Below are 22,805 nucleotides of genomic sequence, written 5' to 3'. Positions count from 1 at the left end.
CAATCAAATCGGCGATAATCGCTAGAAATTAAGTGTCCCCAACTGAGCAAGCCAGAGGCGACAGCGGCAAGGAACCAAAACTCCCTCTGTGACAGAATGGAGAAAAAAACCTTGGGAGAAACCAGACTCAGTCGGGGGCCAGTTCTCCTCTGACCAGACGAAACCCGCAGTTCAAAAGTTTATATTTCTATTTTAATTTTGTTGCAATTTCTAACAATAGTAGTATTATGTAGTTAGGTATTTTATTATATTTTAGTTATTTTGTTATTTTTGGTTGATATATCTGGGGATCTGTCTCTGGGGGTCATCTGGGTGTCCTGGTCTCCGCTGACGATCAGGGCTGTAGACATCATCTCTTGGTGCTGATCCACCATCTGATCGGATACGGACTGAGAAACAGACTAGGAAAGAAACAGACAAATATTAGCGTAGATGCCATTCAACTTACGATGTAACGAGTACATCGTGTGTTATGGGGAGTGTTCCCGGTTCCGGTTGATCTAATTAATGCAGCCTAACAATCCTTTAACGGATTTGAATAATAGAAGCGTATTAGTGTGTTATGTGTAAGCCAGGCTAAAGAGATGGGTCTTTAATCTAGATTTAAACTGACAGAGTGTGTCTGCCTCCCGAACAGTGTTAGGTAGATTGTTCCAGAGTTTGGGAGCTAAATAGGAAAAGGATCTGCCGCCCGCAGTCGATTTTGATATTCTAGGTATTATCAAACGCCAGAGTTTTGAGAACGCAGCGGACGTGGAGGACTATAATGCGATAAGAGCTCGCTCAAGTACTGAGGAGCTAAACCATTCAGGGCTTTATAAGTAATTAACAAGATTTTAAAATCTATCCGATGCTTGATAGGGAGCCAGTGCAGTGTTGACAGAACCGGGCTAATATGGTCATATTTCCTGGTTCTAGTAAGGACTCTAGCTGCTGCATTTTGGACTAACTGTAGTTTGTTGATCAAGCGTGCAGAACAACCACCCAATAAAGCATTACAATAGTCTAACCTTGAGGTCATAAACGCATGAATTAACATTTCTGCATTTGACGTTGAGAGCATTGGTCGCAATTTAGATATGCTTTTGAGATGAAAAAATGCAGTTTTACAGATGCTAGAAACATGGCTTTCAAATGAAAGATTGCTATCAAACAGCACACCTAGGTTCCTGACTGATGAAGAAGAATTGACAGAGCAGCCGTCAAGTGTTAGATAATGTTCTAGGTTATTACATGTGGGGTTTTTAGGTCCGATAATTAACACCTCTGTTTTTTCAGAATTTAGCAGTAAAAAATTATTCGTCATCCAGTTTTTTATATCGACTATGCATTCCGTTAGTTTCACCGGGCCGCGAAGAAATATAGAGCTGAGTATCATCAGCATAACAGTGAAAGCTAACACCATGTCTCCTGATAATATCTCCCAAGGGTAACATATAAAGCGTGAAAAGTAACGGCCCTAGTACTGAGCCTTGAGGTACTCCATACTGCACTTGTGATCGATATGATACCTCTTCATTCACTGCTACGAACTGATGGCGGTCAGATAAGTACGATTTGAACCATGCTAAGGCACTTCCACTAATGCCAACAAAGTTTTCTAGTCTATTCAAAAGAATGTTGTGGTCGATAGTGTCGAACGCAGCGCTAAGATCCAGTAGAACTAATAAAGAGATACAACCACGATCAGATGATAGAAGCAGGTCATTTGTAACTCTAATGAGAGCAGTCTCAGTACTATGATACGATCTAAATCCTGACTGGAATTCCTCACAGATATCATTTTTCTCTAGGAAGGAATATAATTGTGAGGATACTACCTTTTCTAGTATCTTTGACAGAAAAGGGAGATTTGAGATCGGTCTGTAATTAACTAGATCTTTGGGGTCAAGTTGTGTTTTTTTAATGAGAGGCTTAATAACAGCCAATTTGAAGGTTTTGGGGACATATCCTAATGACAATGATGAATTAATAATAGCCAAAATAGGATCTATGACTTCTGGAAGCAGCTCTTTTAGTAGTTTAGATGGAATCGGGTCTAACATACATGTTGTTGGTTTAGATGATTTAACAAGTTTATACAATTCTTCCTCTCCCACAGTAGAGAATGAATTAAATTGTTCCTCAGGGGATCTATAGTGCGCTATCTGATGCGATACTGTAGCTGACGGCTGCAGGGATACAATTTTATCTCTGATAGTATCGATCTTGGAAGTGAAGTAGTTCATAAAGTCATTACTGCTATGCTCTTGGGAAATGCCAACACCTGTTGATGCTTGATTTTTCGTTAATTTAGTTACTGTATTGAATAAATACCGAGGGTTATGTTTGTTTTCTTCTAGAAGAGACAAAAAGTAATCAGATCTAGCAGTTTTTAATGCTTTTCTGTAGGATAGGGTACTTTCCCGCCAAGCTAAACGAAATACCTCTAATTTAGTTTTCCTCCAGCTGCGCTCCATTTTCCGGGCTGCTCTCCTTAGGGCGCAGATGTGCTCATTATACCACGGTGTTGGACTCTTATCCTTAATCATCCTTAAGCGTAAAGGAGCAACCGCATCTAAAGTGCTAGAAAAGAGAGTCTATAGTTTCTGTTACATCATCAAGTTGTTCTGAGCTATTGGATATGCTGAGGAACTGAGATAAGTCAGGAAGATTATTTATAAAGCAGTCTTTTGTGATAGAAGTGATGGTTCTACCATATTTGTAACAAGAAGTTGGCTTTACAGCTTTAGCTATATGGAATATACAGGAGACTAGATAATGATCTGAGATATCATCGCTCTGCTGCAAAATTTCAACGCCACTGACATCAATTGCATGTGACAGTATTAAATCTAGAGTATGATTTCGACAATGAGTAGGTCCTGACACGTGTTGTTTAACACCAATTGAGTTTAGAATGTCTATAAATGCTGATCCCAACGAATCTCTTTCATTATCAACATGGATATTAAAATCACCAACGATTAGGACTTTATCTGCAGTCAGTACTAACTCCAATAGAAGATCAGAAAATTCTTAATAAAGTCTGTATGGTGCCCTGGTGGCCTGTATACAGTAGCCAGTACAAACATCACAGGGGATTTATCATTAACACTTGTTTCTTTGGATAACGTTATATGAAGCACCATTACTTCGAACGAATTATACTTGAAACCCGACCTCTGAGAGATACTGAAAATATTTCTATAAATTGTAGCAACACCTCCCTCTTTACCTTTTGGACGCGGTTCATGTTTGTAACAGTAATCTTGGGGTGTAGACTCGTTTAAAGTAATGTAATCATCTTGTTTTAGCCAGGTTTCTGTCAGACAAAGCACATCTAGTTTATGATCAGTGAACATATCATTTACAAAAAGTGCTTTTGAAGAAAGGGATCTAATATTCAATAAGCCAAGCTTTATCATGTGTTTATCTGTATTATATCGGTTTTTTATTTGTTGAACATCAATTAAATTGTTACTATTACTTTGCTTTGGATGTTTTCTGTATTTTCTAGTTCGGGGAACAGACACAGTCTCTATAGCGTGATATCTAGATGAAAAAGATTATATGTGCTGAGAGTTAACTGACTTTGGTGACGTGAGACGGCTAGCAGACGATCGGTTTAGCCAGTCTGTCTGCTTCCTGACCTGGGCTCCAGTTAGTCAAGTACTGGATGTGCTGGATGTGAGGGTCCAGAGTGATTTTGCCAGCCCTTTTGGTCACTCTGGATAAGTACAGTTCTTGGAGAGTGGGGAGGGTTGTACCAGTGATTCGCTCAGCAGTCCGGACTACCCTCTGCAGTCTTCTGAGGTCAGATTTGGTAGCTGAGCTGAACCAGACAGTTACAGAAGTGCAGAGGACGGATTCAGTGATGGTGGAGTAGAACTGTTTCAGCAGCTCCTGTGGCAGGTTGAACTTCCTCAGCTGGCGAAGAAAGTACAACCTTTGCTGGGCCTTTTTCACAATGGACTCAATGTGAATGTCCCACTTCAGGTCTTGGGATATTGTGGTGCCCAGGAAGCTGAATGTCTCCACTATCGTTACAGTGCTGTTCATGATTGTGGTTGGGAGGAGAGCAGAGGGGTTCCTCTTGAAGTCAACGATCGTCTCCACTGTTTTGAGCGTGTTGAGCTCCAGATTGTTAACCCTCTGGGGTCTGAGGGTGTTTTGGGGGCCTGGAGAAGTTTTGACATGCCCTTACATTTGTGCTTTTTTTCAGTTGCTTATAAACATATGAATGGCTAAAGTCTTATAACACTGTATTCAGCACAAACTGGGCTACAATAATATGTTAGCAGCATTTATGTACATAATTTTGTTTTTGAGAAAGAAAGGTTTATGCGTGGTTAGTGAAAAACTAAAACTAAAAAAAGGCCATAAAACACATACAAAACATTTGTTCACAAGACTTTTGAGAACTGGACCGTGTAGTCTAGAGTTTTTGCTTCAAAATGATATGTAAATCATCTTGTTTACTTGCTCACAGAAAACAATATATTGATTTAAATTTTCTAAGACAATTTTTGAGTAGAAAGGGTCTATGCGAGAGGGCGTCAACCTTCACATTCACACCTGAGAAGACAAAGGCCCGCATAATGAGCTGCATAATGAGCTTCATAATGAGCCATTCAGGCAGGTACAGTGGGGCAAAAAAGTATTTAGTCAGCCACCAATTGTGCAAGTTCTCCCACTTAAAAAGATGAGAGAGGCCTGTAATTTTCATTATAGGTATACCTCAACTATGAGAGACAAAATGAGAAAAAAAAATCCAGAAAATCACATTGTAGGATTTTTAAAGAACTAATTGGTAAATTCCTCGGTAAAATAAGTATTTGGTCACCTACAAACAAGCAAGATTTCTGGCTCTCACAGACCTGTAACTTCTTCTTTAAGAGGCTCCTCTGTCCTCCACTCGTTACCTGTATTAATGGCATCTGTTTGAACTTGTTATCAGTATAAAAGACACCTGTCCACAACCTCAAACAGTCCAACTCCAAACTCCACCATGGCCAAGACCAAAGAGCTGTCAAAGGACACCAGAAACAAAATTGTAGACCTGCACCAGGCTGGGAAGACTGAATCTGCAATAGTTAAGCAGCTTGGTGTGAAGAAATCAACTGTGGGAGCAATTATTGGAAAATGGAAGACATACAAGACCACTGATAATCTCCCTCGATCTGGGGCTCACAAGATCTCACCCGTGGGGTCAAAATGATCACAAGAACTGTGAGCAAAAATCCCAGAACCACACGAGGGGACCTAGTGAATGACCTGCAGAGAGCTGGGACCAAAGTAACAAAGGCTACCATCAGTAACACAGTGCCAGACGTGTCCCCCTGCTTAAGCCAGTACATGTCCGGCCTGTCTGAAGTTTGCTAGAGAGTATTTGGATGATCCAGAAGAGGATTGGGAGAATGTCATATGGTCAGATGAAACCAAAATAGAACTTTTTGGTAAAAACTCAACTTGTCGTGTTTGGAGGAGAAAGAATGCTGAGTTGCATCCAAAGAACACCATACCTACTGTGAAGCATGGGGGTGGAAACATCATGCTTTGGGGCTGTTTTTCTGCAAAGGGACCAGGACGACTGATCCGTGTAAACGAAAGAATGAATGGGGCCATGTATCGTGAGATTTTGAGTGAAAACCTCCTTCCATCAGCAAGGGCATTGAAGATGAAACGTGGCTGGGTCTTTCAGCATGACAATGATCCCAAACACACCGCCCGGGCAACGAAGGAGTGGCTTCGTAAGAAGCATTTCAAGGTCCTGGAGTGGCCTAGCCAGTCTCCAGATCTCAACCCCATCGAAAATCTTTGGAGGGAGTTGAAAGTCCGTGTTGCCCAGCGACAGCCCCAAAACATTACTGCTCTAGAGGAGATCTGCATGGAGGAATGGGCCAAAATACCAGCAACAGTGTGTGAAAACCTTGTGAAGACTTCTGTCATTGCCAACAAAGGGTATATAAAACAAAGTATTGAGATGAAATTTTGTTATTGACCAAATACTTATTTTCCACCATAATTTGCAAATAAATTCTTTAAAAATCCTACAATGTGATTTTCTGGATTTTTTTTTCTCATTTTGTCTCTCATAGTTGAGGTATACCTATGATGAAAATTACAGGCCTCTCTCGTCTTTTTAAGTGGGAGAACTTGCACAATTGGTGGCTGACTAAATACTTTTTTGCCGCACTGTATGTGACTGAGAGCAAAGAGTTACAAGAAAGAATATGAGGACAAAATAAATTTATATATTTTTTTGTTAGTAGTATATTAAGAATATATTTAGCTATCACACAAAATAACTTGAGATTCACTTGCAAGTGCAGTTAAACAGTTTATTAGGAACAATCAAACAGTTATTATAAATATTATTACTTTGAAAAGAGCTGAGGTTTTGCAGGGTTTTTTGACGAATAGAAAGTTCAGAAGAACAGCATTGTTTGTAACATGATAAATGTCTTTATCATCACTTGTGTGCTAAATAAAAGTTTTAGTTTCTATATATACTGACTCCAAGCTTTTGAATGGTATAGTGTATATTGTTACACTTGGAGTAGTAATGATGCTGAAAATGTAGCTTTGATCACAGGAATAAATTACATTTTAAAATATATTCAAATAGAAAGCAGTTATTTTAAATAGTAAAAATATTTCACAATATTACTGCTTTAGCAAATACAAGTAGACAAGTTTACAAATGCTAGTAGACACTTCAAGCTTTCTATAGATATAACTCCCATGTCTCTGTGTGAAGTATTTGCTGAGTTACAGTTCATTTTAGTGATGCGTTTCTAAAAGCAGTTCGCAGAGACGGAGAAGACAGAGAGCACACCCTGTTTGTTTTCTTTATTCTTCAAAAGCACAAAGTTCAGTTGTTATTATGAGTGTATACAAATAAAAGTAGACCCTTTACAGATTCGATTGATGTATCGCTCTTATCTGTAGGGGGGAGCAATTGAACAATGGTTCGGACCAGGCAATCGAACCAAGTGTGAAAGCACCTTTAGTCCTGTAATTTTGGGGTTCTTTGGCTGGAGTTTGTTTATTAAACGTGCAGAGCAACCACCCAATAAAGCATTATAATAATCTAACCTTGAGGTCATAAACGCATGAATTAATGTTTCTGCATTTGACATTGAGAGCATAGGTCGTAATTTAGATATATTTTTAAGATGGGAAAATGCAATTTTACAAATGCTAGAAACATGTTTTTCGAAGGAAAGATTACTATCAAAAAGTATGCCTAGGTTCCTAGCTGATGACAAAGAATTTACAGAGCAGCCATCAAGTATTAGACAGTGATCTAGGTTATTACATGAAAAATGTTTTGGTCCAATAATTAACACCTCTGTTTTTTCAGAATTTAGCAGTAAGAAATTGCTAGTCATCCAGTTTTTGATATCAACTATATATGATACCTCTTCATTTACTGCCACAAATCAGATAAGTACGATTTGAACCATGCCAGTGCACTTCCTCTAATGCCAACATAATTTTCTAGTCTATTCAAAAGAATGTTCTAAGATCCAGTAGAACTAATAAAGAGATACAACCACGATCAGATGATAGAAGCAGGTCATTTGTAACTCTAATGAGAGCAGTCTCAGTACTATGATACGATCTAAATCCTGACTGGAATTCCTCACACATATCATTTTTCTCTAAGAAGGAATATAATTGTGAGGATACTACCTTTTCTAGTATCTTTGACAGAAAAGGGAGATTCGAGATCGATCTGTAATTAATTAATTCTTTGGGGTCAAGTTGTGGTTTTTTAATGAGAGGCTTAATAACAGCCAATTTGAAGGTTTTTGGGACATATCCTAATGACAACGATGAGTTAATAATATTCAGAAGGGGATGTATTACTTCTGGAAGCACCTCTTTTAGGAGCATAGATGGAACAGGGTATAACATACAGGTTGTTGGTTTAGATGATTTAACAAGTTTATACAATTCTTCATTTCCAGTAGAAGAGAATGAGTGGAATTGTTCCTCAGGGGATCTATAGCGTACTATCTGATGTGATACTGTAGCTGACAGCTGCATGGTTACAATTTTATAATAATAATAATAATAATTTTTATTTATATAGCGCCTTTCTAGCACTCAAGGTCACTTTACAAATCAGGCTTAAGGAACAGAGACAATAGACATCAATACACAAAAAAAAAAAAAAAAAAGCTGGGTAATATACAGAAACCACTTACAAGATTAGATTACAAACAGAAGAGAAACATCCATAACAGGGTGCAGTTGACTTGAAGAGTAATAGTCAGAAAAAAAATGGTTTTTTAAGAGGTTTTAAAGGAGAGAAGGGAGGATGCCTGACGGATGGTTTGGGGAAGAGCATTCCACAATCTGGGAGCAACAACACTGAATGCCCTAGCTCCCATTGTCACCAGATGAAATTTAGGGGTGACTAACAATCCCTCACTAGAAGATCTTAATGAACGGGCAGGAACATAAGTAAATCAGATAAATAAGGAGGAGCAATGTTATGGTGGGCTTTATAAGTGAGAATTAGTATCTTGAAGTTTATACGCAAGGAAACCGGGAGCCAATGAAGATGACTATTTATCTCTAATAGTTTCGATCTTGGAAGTAAAGTAGTTCATATAGTCATTACTACTGTGCTGCTGGGTAATGTCTGCACCTGCTGATGTTATATTTTTGTGTTAATTTAGCCACTGTATTGAATAAATACTTGGGGTTGTGTTTGTTTTCTTCTAAAAGAGACGTAAACTAAGCAGATCTACCAGTTTTTAATGCTTTTCTGTAGGATAGGGTACTTTCCCGCCAAGCTAAACGAAATACCTCTAATTTAGTTTTCCTCCAGCTGCGCTCCATTTTCCGGGCTGCTCTCTTTAGGGCGCAGATGTGCTCATTATACCACGGTGTTGGACTCTTATCCTTAATCATCCTTAAGCGTAAAGGAGCAACCGCATCTAAAGTGCTAGAAAAGAGAGAGTCCATAGTTCCTGTTACATCATCAAGTTGTTCTGAGCTATTGGATATGCTGAGGAACTGAGATAAGTCAGGAAGATTATTTATAAAGCAGTCTTTTGTGGTAGAAGTGATGGTTCTACCATATTTGTAACAAGAAGTTGGCTTTACAGCTTTAGCTATATGGAATATACAGGAGACTAGATAATGATCTGAGATATCATCGCTCTGCTGTAAAATTTCAACGCCACTGACATCAATTCCATGTGACAGTATTAAATCTAGAGTATGATTTCGACAAAGGACCTACTGGTCCTGACACGTGTTGTTTAACACCAATTGAGTTTAGAATGTCTATAAATGCTGATCCCAACGAATCTCTGTCATTATCAACATGGATATTAAAATCACCAACGATTAGGACTTTATCTGCAGTCAGCACTAACTCCGATAGAAGATCAGAAAATTCTTTAATAAAGTCTGTATGGTGCCCTGGTGGCCTGTATACAGTAGCCAGTACAAACATCACAGGGGATTTATCATTAACACTTGTTTCTTTGGATAACGTTATATGAAGCACCATTACTTCGAACAAATTATACTTGAAACCCAACCTCTGAGAGATACTGAAAATATTTCTATAAATTGTAGCAACACCTCCCCCTTTACCTTTTGGACGCGGTTCATGTTTGTAACAGTAATCTTGGGGTGTAGACTCGTTTAAAGTAATGTAATCATCTTGTTTTAGCCAGGTTTCTGTCAGACAAAGCACATCTAGTTCATGGTCAGTGAACATATCATTTACAAAAAGTGCTTTTGAAGAAAGGGATCTAATATTCAATAAGCCAAGCATTATCATGTGTTTATCTGTATTATATCGGTTTTTTATTTGTTGAACATCAATTAAATTGTTACTATTACTTTGGTTTGGATGTTTTCTGTATTTTCTAGTTCGGGGAACAGACACAGTCTCTATAGAGTGATATCTAGGTGAAGGAGTCTCTATGTGCTGAGAGTTAACTGACTTTGGTGACGTGAGGCGGCTAGCAGACGATCGGTTTAGCCAGTCTGTCTGCTTCCTGACCTGGGCTCCAGTTAGTCAAGTACAAACTCTAAGACTATGTGCCATATTTCTAGAGAGAAGAGCGGCACCACCCCAGGAGGGATGAACACCATCTCTTTTCAACAGGTCAGGTCTGACCCAAAAATTCTTCCAATTGTCTATAAAGCCTATGTTATTTTGCGGGCACCACTTAGACATCCAGCCATTAAGTGACGACAGTCTACTATGAATCTCATCACCACGGTAAGCAGGGAGCGGACCAGAGCATATTACAGTGTCTGACATCGTACTTGCAAGTTCACACACCTCTTTAACATTATTTTTGGTGATCTCCGACTGGCGAAGTCGAACATCATTAGCGCCGACGTGGATAACAATCTTACTGAATTTACGTTTAGCATTAGCCAGCACTTTTAAATTTGCCAAGATGTCAGGCGCTCTGGCTCCTGGTAAACAATGGACTATGGTGGCTGGTGTCTCTATCTTCACGTTCCGTACAATAGAATCGCCAATAACTAGAGCACTTTCATCAGGTTTCTCAGCGGGTGCTTCACTGAGTGGGGAGAACCTGTTTGATGTTCTGATCGGAATGGAAGAGTGGTGTTTTGACCCGCGACTATGCCGCCTCACTGTCACCCAGCTGCCCTGCTGCACGGGCTCAACCGAAACCGAACAATGTACAGGATCCAAAGCAGTATCTACAGCCCTTTCTTTCTTGAACATTCTTACTATCCTCAACTAAAGTTTGGATGCGTGTCTCTAGTTCTAAAACCTTCTCTGTCAGCCTTACTATTTCCCTGCATTTATCACATGTGAATCCCTCGCTGCTGACAGAGACAGATAAACTATACATGTGGCAAACAGTGCAAACAACAATAGCAGGAGAAGAAGCCATTACTCACCGTGATTGATGAATTAATTCACTTACCACTGTTGTTTGATGAACTCGTGAAAAACAGAGCGAGAGAGAAATGAAACGGTGCGAGAAAAAAGAAAACAATAATAGGCGCGAATAGAAACGTGAAAGGAACTGCAAGTGACCAGGTAACCGGCTAACAAATGCTAACGCGGTTTTAAAAAGCGAACGATCAAATTAGTTAGATTAGTTTGATTGATAATACCAGAAATATGGTGGGAATTAAGTTTTATGCCATGGTCTGTCTGAATACTGGATTCTGATTGGCTGGCAGGTGTTGATTAAATTCGTTGAACTGCAGGTAGTTCCAGGTCAGTTTAATCACGTTCTATATTAATGTGCTTCCTATAAACATTGGTAACCATAGTAACATGCAGTTACAGTTGAATAGTAATACAGACGAAAATAACCGTCATTTTTTATCGTTCTGGTCAAATATTGCAGCGCAAATATTATTATTATTATTATATTAATATTATTAAATATTATCTTTAATATGTGAATGCTGGCAAATGACCATGGCATAAACGGGATATTTCCGCTCCACGTCGTGCATTCAAATCGTTTAATGCACAGCTAGCCGTTGATTATCCCTTACATATATTATCACTTTAAACAACAGAGAGTGAAAATAAGATAGAGATACTTTTTTCGTTTTTCGTACTTCATATGGCTTTGAAAATGCGCAGGAGATTTCAGGAATCTGTGATCACTTGATAATGTAGATGAAAATATAGCACAAATCTTCCATAAACATAGCATTATAATGAGAACTTTATAGAAATCTAGCCTATAGTAAATTCTATCCTTGCCCGTGTTTCCACGCACTGTTATGAAAGCGCGTTACAGCAGGAGCTCTCACTCTCTCTCACTATAACGCGTAACTTAAAGTTCACTGGCATTTCATAAACATAGCATTATAATTAGAACTTTATAGAATGTGAAATCTATAGTAAATTGCCTGCTTTCCTTGCCCGTGTAATAACTTATTTATTAAAGAAATAATAGTAATAACAATAATGTTACTTAAAAAAAAAAATTATTTATTGCGACAAACAAAGCACAGATCATGAATCTGCATTTCATATCATTCCCCCTTGTTTTTGTTGTTATTTTTCTCTTTGATTGGAGTGATGGGGTTACTATGACTTTGGCATCATTTTTGGCATCAGTTTTTTTGCTTACACATAGGACTTATTAAGGACTTGCATCCAGATTTATTCGTTTCAAGAACACTGACAACACACTTATCTTGAAATTAGAAAGATCCCAAAATATGTTTTGCCTGCTGCTTCGGCTGCAATATATATTTAGCACACAACAGACACAGACAGCTAGAGCACTTACGCTCCCTTCAGAAAAGCCCAAAACCTCCCCAGTCCATTCTTCTGAAGCTGCTGTCAGATCGGCTGCTTAACCAACCCTGGTGTCCGCCTGTCTTACAGGATCAGCCCCGCAGTACATGGGCCAGGAGGAGTTCTACGGAGAGCAGTATGGACACACTCAGAGCTCCAGCGAGCCTGTTAGCCAACAGTATTACTCAGATGGTAACCAAGCTCTCATCCAGAAATTTTCTTCATTCATTCATTCATTCATTTCATATCACATCACAACCCTGTTTCTACTTACGTTTATCTCTGAATATTCCAGTCATGTCTTTGTCTGTAATATCTTTTTTCCCCCATAAAAATATGACTAAAACAGACTGAGAACAAGCATTGCCTGTAAATATTCTTTTTTTTTTTTTTTTTTTGATGTGCTGAAATTTCAGATTTGGCTTTCCTTCCTCACTTTGTTGTTGCTGGGCTAAAAGATTGGTCGTTTGAAGCTTCTATTTTCTTTTGTGTGAGTTTGTATGTCAATTCAAAGTAGGATGCACACATCCAAAAATCTGTTAAACAGGTGCTCGATCAAGAGGAAGCTTAGTTGAAAAGCACTATTTTATTTTTATTTTATTTATTTATTTTTTGGCTTCCAAAAAACCTTAATGTAGTTTCATGAACCACAAGCGGTCTTCATCAGGCAAAAACACAGCAAATATCAACAACTTTTATATCAACACAATGAACAATCACGTTTAATTTACATAATGTTTAAATTACATGAAAAATAAAAGTGTGCTGGTCTTTTTGCATTTCAGCTGAATTTATTTATGTGCGAACAGTTGTCTGAATGTCTGCGAGCTGCGAGGGCCCTTTGTTTCGCTTTTGTTTTTTTCCCTGTAGGTGTGTACTATTATGTCTTTTTTTTCAACAGGTCACGGGGAGTATTCCTATCAGCAGTCTTCCTATGGGGAGCAGAGTTATGAGAGATCCTTTGATGAGTCGTCACAACACTATTACGAAGGCGGTGAGTTCCAACTGAGTATGTTCAGAACCAAGCTCAAAAATCAAGTTTTATTATAATATAGGGTTACTCTCTCTCACACACACACACACACACACACACACACACACACACGTATGTTGGTATATGTGGTTTATGGGGAGTCTCCATAGGTGTAATGGTTTTTATACTGTACAAACTGTATTTCTATCCCCTTAACCTAACCCTAGACCTAAACCTTAAGCCATCTGGTTTACAAGGACACCGGAAGTGTTTTCCTGTGTTCAATTAAATGAGTACTTGGAGGAGTTATGCAATAATCATGATAACAATTAAACAATTATTCTTGATTAAAACATAAGGTTAAAGAAAATATCACAAGAAAAAAAAACTGCTAATGTTTTAATAATTTATCATCAAGAATGGAATATGATTTTCAAATAATTCATAGTCAATAATGTTGTGCATTGAGGTTTGAGCCAGGTGAAGCTGAAGAGCAAATGAACACCAGTAAACAAGTGTTTTTCTAGCAGGTCATTTTATCATATAGGATGCCTTTGTGAGGTGTTGGTTGACTGAAGGTGCTTGCTTGTGGTGTTAATTCTGCAGAGAATGTCATACCAGATGACACAGCAAATTTGAAATCTAAATTAGCCAGTTTCTTCAGCAAGAGAGTGGTCCCCAACTTTCACTGTGGAGTCCTTAATCTGTCCCCTGATTTCCAACAAAGCTTCTGTCACCTTGCCTGCTTGGTAGCGTAAAGGTTCAATACTGTTAACTCAGCTCTCCCATCACGTTCCACTCCAGGACTTGTGTGACATCCACATATTTCTGCAAGATGGTCCATCTTTGAGGAGACCCTGAGAAGAGTCTGTAAAAATTTTCCACATTTCCAAAAAAAACAAAAAAACAAGTGGCATCCTTGGACGCTTTAGCAGCATCTGAAACCATTAGGTTTAAGGTATGTGCTCCACAAGGCACATTAAATTCACATGGATTTTTGGCTAACAGCCTAACCTGCACACCTTTATTTCGGCCCTTCGTGTTTGCACCATTGTCATAAGATTGTCCCCTACAGTCCTGGAAAGAGATGTTCAACTCTTCAAGCCTTTTAAGAATTAGTGTGGACAAGCATAGACCAGTAGATTCAGGAGCAATGAGAAATCCCAAGAAGTGTTCCTTTATCTCTGGTGTTTTGCCAAGACTTGCAGTGTGCACAACAACAGACATCTGTTCTTGGTAACTAACATCTTGGGTGCAATCCAGTATTATGGCATAATATTTTGAATCTTTGATTTCTGTCACCATTTTGTCCAGTATTTTGTCACTGACACAGCTCATCAGCTCATTTTGGATAGTTTTCCGCAAGTATGTAATATGCTGTGCTCCACTGTCAATTCATCTCACCTGATCTCTCAAAACAGGATCAAATTTAGATTTAGAATTTAGATCAGCGCCACTTCTTTCAAAAAGTTCCCATTGTTTTCCTGATGTAATGTATCAACAGATCCCGAGTGCCCGATTTCTTTCTGCCAAGGACTGAATAATACTGATTAAGCGTGTGAGAACATCTCTCCAATGATTCTTTTCTGCCTCCAAGAGGGCCATTTCAGCCTCATCAGTAGTTTTCCCCTTTGAGAGACAGAGTGCAAAATCCTCCCATTTCACCATATTGTTGCAGTGATCAAAACAATTTTCATGCTGTTACAGTAGTATGCCTATATTGACCTAATCCTGTTGTCCCTCTGTTGCCAGTTTTGTGGACTTCTTGGAGAACAACTTGCAGCAGAAGCAGTAGACTGCCTCATTTCTTTTTGAATAAGTGAGCCAGCTCCGCTTGATTGTTGTTGTTTTTTTTTTGTTTTGTTGTTTTTTAATTAACTGACTGTATGTGTAGTGGTAGTGGAAGCTTCGGCCATCAGGTTTTTTAGGAAATATGAAGTTTTCCTTTATAGACTCTCTACTTACCAGATCAGTCCTTTCTGAGTCGGACAGGACAGATAACACTCAGCTGGGTCAACTAGAGGAGCTGCTGATCCATGGTGTAAGCTGGAAGTGCCACAGCTGGTGTGCCTATGACAGCCACCAGAGGACACTCTTCTGGATCATTGTTGGTTTGTTTTGGACTTCCGTTCCCATCACCCCTTGCACTGATGATTGTCATTTAGCTATTTGCTCACCCTGATAAATACCATGCTCACTTAGTCTTTTGTTTAGTGATGGGAAACCGAGGCTTTCTGAAGCGTTTGTGGCTTTCGTGAAATTGTGCCGAAATTGTGCTTCATTACTCGAAGCTTTTAATGCAATGCACATTAGCAACATCTGGTGGCCGGACTTGTTTTCTCCACCATATCTGACCAATCGCGGAGCAGAGGATGGTTTGAAAAAGCATGTGACCATACAAAGCTTCGGACGTCCATGACATACAAGAGTGGAATCAATCTGGGATCAATACAATTCTATCTGATCTGATATAATCTCATCTAAATTAATTTGTGCCAATGAGACCACAACTCGTGTCATGTATTGCTTGGTCAAGGGATTCACGTATTGATCAATAATATAAAATACACAAGTATGTGATCATAATTAATTTTTATTATTTTTCATCATATACATATACATATATATACATACATACATATATATATATATATATATATATATATATATATAATTTTTTTACATTTATAACAGCCCAAGCATACCTATATACATATAGAATGCTGCACCAAACAAATTAATAAGGGGAAAAATGTAAACAATAATCCAACTCCATAGAGGATTCTAAGTGATCAAGGGCTTAGGACATTCCAATTCAGCCCATTCCAAGGGTTCTTCTGCCAGAAATGGGCACTCATGCAATGCAATCAATGATGTACAGCCAAGTAAATGAGATGGAGGGAAGTTGGCGAGTGAAGGGCATAAAAAAATCGACTGGACTTAGACCTAGTTTCATCCATGATCCTTGTCCTGCCGGCTCCAGCCAGACTCCTTTCCCTGCCAGCCCCACCTAAGCTCTCTGCTTTGCTGGCCCCACTTAAGCTTCCTGCTTTGTTGGCCCAGGAGAATGCCTCAGAACCTGCTCCAGTCCAGGAGCCCTCAGAGTCCACTCAGGAACCGCTAAGTGCTGGTAAGTGCTCCTCACCTGCAGGTGATGGACCTGATGAAAGATGAAAAATATCTAGCGATCTAAGTAATCTACATCATAAATAAAAGGGGAGTAAGATGGAAATTAGGTGCAAAACTAAGAAAATCACACAACCAACAGAGAAACAAGACGATGACTCTGCACGCTCTCTCCCTGGCTCACAAGCAAGCGGCCATGAGGGAGATTCAGTGTACCTCGCCAGCGAGACTGTCGACTTGAGCCTCATTCTTAGGGAATTAAGGGACTTTCATCGGGATAACTCAACTCAAGGACATTAAAGCAGAAATTTCGAATACCAATGTCAGACTGGAGGAGGTAGAGGGCCAAGTCATGACAGCAGGAGCAGAGATGTAGAGGTCTGCACGGGACTGTTTTTTTAGTCCTGCTTCCACTTGGTTATATTCTGCATCCACCCGATCCCGCCATATTTTCACTCTTTGTTCACCCTCTGTCCGCTTAGAATAATTTTCTTCCTGACCCGACCCGACCGTTCCCGCTAAATTTTAATCTCGTTTCTAGAATCTCACATTTAATTTTCCACTACTGAAAGAGAGAGAGATACATTTTTATTTACTTGTATTCGTATTGTCAAGATGCTTTTAACATTTAGCTGTCAACACAATAGGAAAATATGTTGCAGGAAAAAAACATGTAGGTACAAAAATTGTAGCCTATTTGTTATTTTTATTCAAAATACAAATGTAACATTTTTCTGTAAACACAGTAGGAAAAGTGAGAGAGAGGAAAAAAAAGACATGTCATTTAAAATTATAAGCAAAAGAACAAAACCATTGGCTTGTAGCCACTGCGAAATTAAATAACTTTTTTACCTTTTTTAAAATTAAACAAAAAATGTCGCGACTTCAATTTCAACGTGTCTCCTACAAAAGAAAATATAGGCTTATAAATACATCAATAATATCTAATAATAAATTTAATGACATTAATGAAATGAATGAAAACCGTTTACTTGCTTGCAAAATCACCTTTTTCCAAATTATATCCATGCAGGAAAAGAATGTCACTGACTTACGACGGTTTCAATACCGAATGTCTCTCCTCTAAAACCCGACCACAAAGGCTTGAATGCTCTCTCGGAAGGTGCACTCGTGGCCGGGATGCAGAGGATATATCTTGCAAGGTTGCTCAGTGCAGGGAACTGGGAACGATGGGAATTCCACCATTGCAAAATTTTTGTTGACTTGATAGTTCAAGTTTCATGGTCCTGTACTCCTGAATCTGAACATCTAGTGAATTTGATCCACATGATTCCACATCATCCTCCCTGAAAATCTGAAAATTTAAAGAGAACAGTAGGCCTTTTGGCAGGTGTTGGCTCAACATCCTCATCATGTGTATCAAACTTTAAATCTTCGATCATCTCTGTATCACCTCCTGTCGCCCTCTTTCATCCAACATTTTCAAACCTCGCAGACTTGGTGTCCGAAAGGTTGCTATTTTGTAAAAGCATGTGAACCGAATGTGGTGAAGTGCTGTCTGTTAACAGTAATTCTTTCAGCCGTGTCACACAGACGGTTGCGGTTTCAGAGAGCAGAGGGTCTTTTGTGGCTGATGTACAGTGCTCAATTAATCACACAGACCACGGAAGAACCAGTGAGGCACTTGGAGCTGTGTTGTCGGTTTCCAAGTCGTCAGTTGCCTCTTTGAAGGGTTTTAGGGTTTTACAACTTAAGCGTGCTGGTGCTGATGCGTCCGATCTTGTCATAATTATTGCTCTCAGTCAGCACAGATGCAATGTCTTCGTACTGTTCTAAAACAGAATTCAGCATGTCAAAATTAGAGTTCCACCGTCTCTCTACGGATTGTTTCAGTGACTTTTTTAGCTTGCCCTGCTGTCTTGAGTGTTTGAAATATGTGACCAAATTTTTAACATCAGTTAGAAGCCCAGCGATCTCTGGAGACATTTCCATTATGGCAGGACCAAACGCACTGGACAGAGTTAAGTTTAGTATGTGCGCCGTGTAGTTTGGCCTTGTGTATCCTCATAAGGCACTGATCATGTTGGCTCCACGATCTGTGACAAAAACTTCTGCCCATTTCTGTTGCATCAATGCCAAACAGTCTGAGATTCTGCAGCAGGTGCCTTCGAATGTTTTCACCCGTCTTTGAGGTGTTTGGGTCAAAAGGGGCAGCAAAAAGCACTCTTGAATGTAGCTCAGATTGCTCATTAACGTAATGGATGGTTGCCGACAAAAAGGACGTTTTACGATATGTTTCTGTCCATATGTCTGCTGTCTGCTGCATCCGAACTTCGATATTGTTGCAGTGATTTCATCCACAACATGTCTACGCAGACTCTGAGCCCTCATTTCAACATTTCTTGACACTGTTGTTGGGTGTGGTAGTATCTCACTGACATTGAAGTTTCCTATTTTTGCTGCTGTGTCGATCAAATGTTGGGCCAGCTGTGTGAAGCCTTTTCCGGATGTCTTGGCAAAACAAATTCAACTCATTTTTCTGTGGTCTCTTTTTTTAAACTGCTCTGGCACCGGCCTAGCCTTAGTAAATGTTAGTTTGGTTTGCCCCTTTGTGATAAGGCATGAGTGCCGCCTTAAACCCGAGGTTCCAGTCTTGTGACTGCTGAACGGTAAAACTTTTAGGCATGTATCACCTAAAAGGTTCTGCCTTGATAAGCAGAAGATATTTATTTCAAAATCATTAATAATTGTAATGTTTCCAAACATTTGGCAGGTACTTTAATAATAATAACAATTCTATATACTTTACTATAATATATTATATTGTTATGATTATTACATGCTGCTTTTTATTTTTACAGGACAACAGTATGTATTACAATATAAGATATCAATATTTGTGCTAAAATGTATATTTTTAATAATAAGTGATGGGGGCGTGGCTTGGGGCGTGGTCAGATTTTCCTTCTTTTTTGTCTGTAGCCGATCACATGCCTGAGAAGAGTTGATTCAAAACGCAGAAGAGGTACTCACAGTCTTGTTGAAGTTACACACTAAAATGGAAGAGAAACTCATGGACATAGAGGGTCGTTCCAGATGGAAAACTGTTAGAATATACAGTACGTAGTTCCCGAAGGTGCAGAGAAGGACTTTCCGACAATGGCTCTATTTCTAGACAAATTTCTGAGAGAAAATCTAAATCTATCGGAGGGCACATCACTTCAAATTGAATGTGCTCATAGAGCGCTTGGCAGACAGCCACTGGCGGATGCACAACCACGATCAATCAAGTTTCACGACCAAGATGAGAAGGGGGTACACACTATGTTTTGAAAGATGGAGAAGTGAAATTTAGAACATTGTACAACTTGTTTGAAGGTGCTCTATGAGGATGGAGTGAAGATATACAACACGGTCGAGGAGAAAACGCAAGACATGTCAAAGAGAGAATTCCGGGTGCAGCCCGTCAGCCACCCGAACACCCTCATGGAGCAGATTCAGCGAATGTCTTGGCAGAGAAGTGGCCGGAGCATGGGCAGACGCGATCCCCAACAAAGAAGAGGGCCAACATTCAAGGAGAAGCTGCAAACTTTCCAAAGAAAGGACAGGAGTTTGCAATCTTCATAATTTATGCACGGTCCCGATTCTCTTCGTACCGTAATGGTAAAGCGGTGAATACGGGGATGAGAAGGATTATGCCATTTCAGACTGCCATTTTCAGGATTGGAAAAGGTATTTGAGTTTAAAAAGAAAAAAAAGAGAGAGCACGAGACACAACTTTATATATTTTGTTTGAACAACCTAGTTATCAGAGTGTAGTATTGATTAATCAGGACATATTGTATGGATAACTCAAAGGGTTCTTTGTTTAACTGCTATCCACAAGGGCCCCTTCTATAAACTCATAAAGAGGGTTTTCCCTTGGAGCCTATAAGTGAAGGCTCGATTACAGTCGTGGTAATGACTTCAGTTATGGAAGTTCACTTTATGTTGTACATGTTCATTAACATTTCAAATTTGTTGATTGTTGATTTGTTTCAGTTTGTTCTGTTGAAGGGATATATGTGACCCTGGACCACAAAGTCGGTTTAAGGAGGTACCCTTTGCATCCTATAAATCTGTACGTAAAAGAGGAGTGGCCATACTTGTATCCAAAAAAATTGAATTATGAACATATGTCAGAAATAAGACAAGGAAGGAAGATTTGTATTGATAACAGGAAGAATAGAGGGAACTTTAACAAGTTTTTTTGAATATCTATGCTCCCCCAGGTTCTGAGTGGAATGTCTACCGTGAAATATTTGATCGAATAGTTACTAAATTACTTCTTTATTTTTAAAAAGGATCTGCATCTGGTTGAAGTCAAGTCAAGTCACCTTTATTTATATAGCGCTTTTACAATACAGATTGTGTCAAAGCACTTAACAGTATCAAATTGGAGGATAGAGTGTCAGTAATGTATAATGATAAGATTAAACACTCAATTTTCAGTTAAAGGCATTTCATTATTGAATTCAGAGATGTCATTGTCTAGCTCAGTTTAGTTTAAATAGTATCTGTGCAATCAAATCGGCGATAATCGCTAGAAATGAAGTGTCCCCAACTGAGAAAGCCAGAGGCGACAGCGGCAAGGAACCAAAACTCCCTCTGTGACAGAATGGAGAAAAAAACCTTGGGAGAAACCAGGCTCAGTCGGGGGACCAGTTCTCCTCTGACCAGACGAAACCCGCAGTTCAAACGTTTATATTTCTATTTTAATTTTGTTGCAATTTCTAACAATAGTAGTATTATGTAGTTAGGTATTTTATTATATTTTAGTTATTTTGTTATTTTTGGTTGATATCTGGGGATATATCTCTGGGGGTCATCTGGGTGTCCTGGTCTCCGCTGACGATCAGGGCTGTAGACATCATCTCTTGGTGCTGATCCACCATCTGATCGGATACGGACTGAGAAACAGACTAGGAAAGAAACAGACAAATATTAGCGTAGATGGCATTCAACTTACGATGTAACGAGTACATCGTGTGTTATGGGGAGTGTTCCCAGTTCCGGTTGATCTAATTAATGCAGCCTAACAATCCTTTAACGGATTTGAATAATAGAAGCGTATTAGTGTGTTATGTGTAAGCCAGGCTAAAGAGATGGGTCTTTAATCTAGATTTAAATTGACAGAGTGTGTCTGCCTCCCGAACAGTGTTAGGTAGACAGTTCCAGAGTTTGGGTGCTAAATAGGAATGAGATGAAAAAATGCAGTTTTACAGATGCTAGAAACATGGCTTTCAAATGACAGATTGCTATCGAACAGCACACCTAGGTTCCTGACTGATGAAGAAGAATTGACAGAGCAGCCGTCAAGTGTTAGATAATGTTCTAGGTTACATGTGGGGTTTTTAGGTCCGATAATTAACAGCTCTGTTTTTTCAGAGTTTAGCAGTAAAAAATTACTCGTCATCCAGTTTTTTTAATATCGACTATGCATTCCGTTAGTTTCTCAATTTGGTGTGTTTCACCGGGCCGCGAAGAAATATAGAGCTGAGTATCATCAGCATAACAGTGAAAGCTAACACCATGTCTCCTGATAATATCTCCCAAGGGTAACATATAAAGCGTGAAAAGTAACGGCCCTAGTACTGAGCCTTGAGGTACTCCATACTGCACTTGTGATCGATATGATACCTCTTCATTCACTGCTACGAACTGATGGCGGTCAGATAAGTACGATTTGAACCATGCTAAGGCACTTCCACTAATGCCAACAAAGTTTTGTAGTCTATTCAAAAGAATGTTGTGGTCAATAGTGTCGAACGCAGCGCTAAGATCCAGTAGAACTAATAAAGAGATACAACCACGATCAGATGATAGAAGCAGGTAATTTGTAACTCTAATGAGAGCAGTCTCAGTACTATGATACGATCTAAATCCTGACTGGAATTCCTCACAGATATCATTTTTCTCTAGGAAGGAATATAATTGTGAGGATACTACCTTTTCTAGTATCTTTGACAGAAAAGGGAGATTTGAGATCGGTCTGTAATTAACTAGATCTTTGGGGTCAAGTTGTGGTTTTTTAATGAGAGGCTTAATAACAGCCAATTTGAAGGTTTTGGGGGCATATCCTAATGACAAAAGAGGATCTATGACTTCTGGAAGCAGCTCTTTTAGTAGTTTAGATGGAATCGGGTCTAACATACATGTTGTTGGTTTAGATGATTTAACAAGTTTATACAATTCTTCCTCTCCACAGTAGAGAATGAGTGGAATTGTTCCTCAGGGGTCTATAGTGCGCTATCTGATGCGATACTGTAGCTGACGGCTGCAGGATACAATTTTATCTCTGATAGTATCGATCTTGGAAGTGAAGTAGTTCATAAAGTCATTACTGCTATGCTCTTGGGAAATGCCAACTCCTGTTGATGCTTGATTTTTCGTTAATTTAGTTACTGTATTGAATAAATACCGGGGTTATGTTTGTTT

At 39.1% G+C, this 22,805-nt stretch overlaps 1 protein-coding gene across 1 annotated transcript in view; it reads left to right on the top strand.

The window, feature by feature from the left end:
* Positions 1-22,805, top strand: part of LOC131532669 (calcium-responsive transactivator-like) — a 95,648-nt gene that overhangs the window by 48,165 nt on the left and 24,678 nt on the right. The window contains exons 8-9 of the mRNA XM_058764512.1: positions 12,359-12,460; positions 13,170-13,262. Coding sequence (XP_058620495.1) covers positions 12,359-12,460; positions 13,170-13,262 — 195 coding nt within the window. The remainder of the gene's footprint in view (positions 1-12,358; positions 12,461-13,169; positions 13,263-22,805) is intronic.

Source organism: Onychostoma macrolepis, chromosome 23, assembly GCF_012432095.1.
Source record: "Onychostoma macrolepis isolate SWU-2019 chromosome 23, ASM1243209v1, whole genome shotgun sequence".
In the NCBI taxonomy this organism is placed as follows: domain Eukaryota; kingdom Metazoa; phylum Chordata; class Actinopteri; order Cypriniformes; family Cyprinidae; genus Onychostoma; species Onychostoma macrolepis.
The sequence above is the reverse complement of the archived record's forward strand: the minus strand, read 5'-3'. Positions and strand labels throughout refer to the sequence as shown.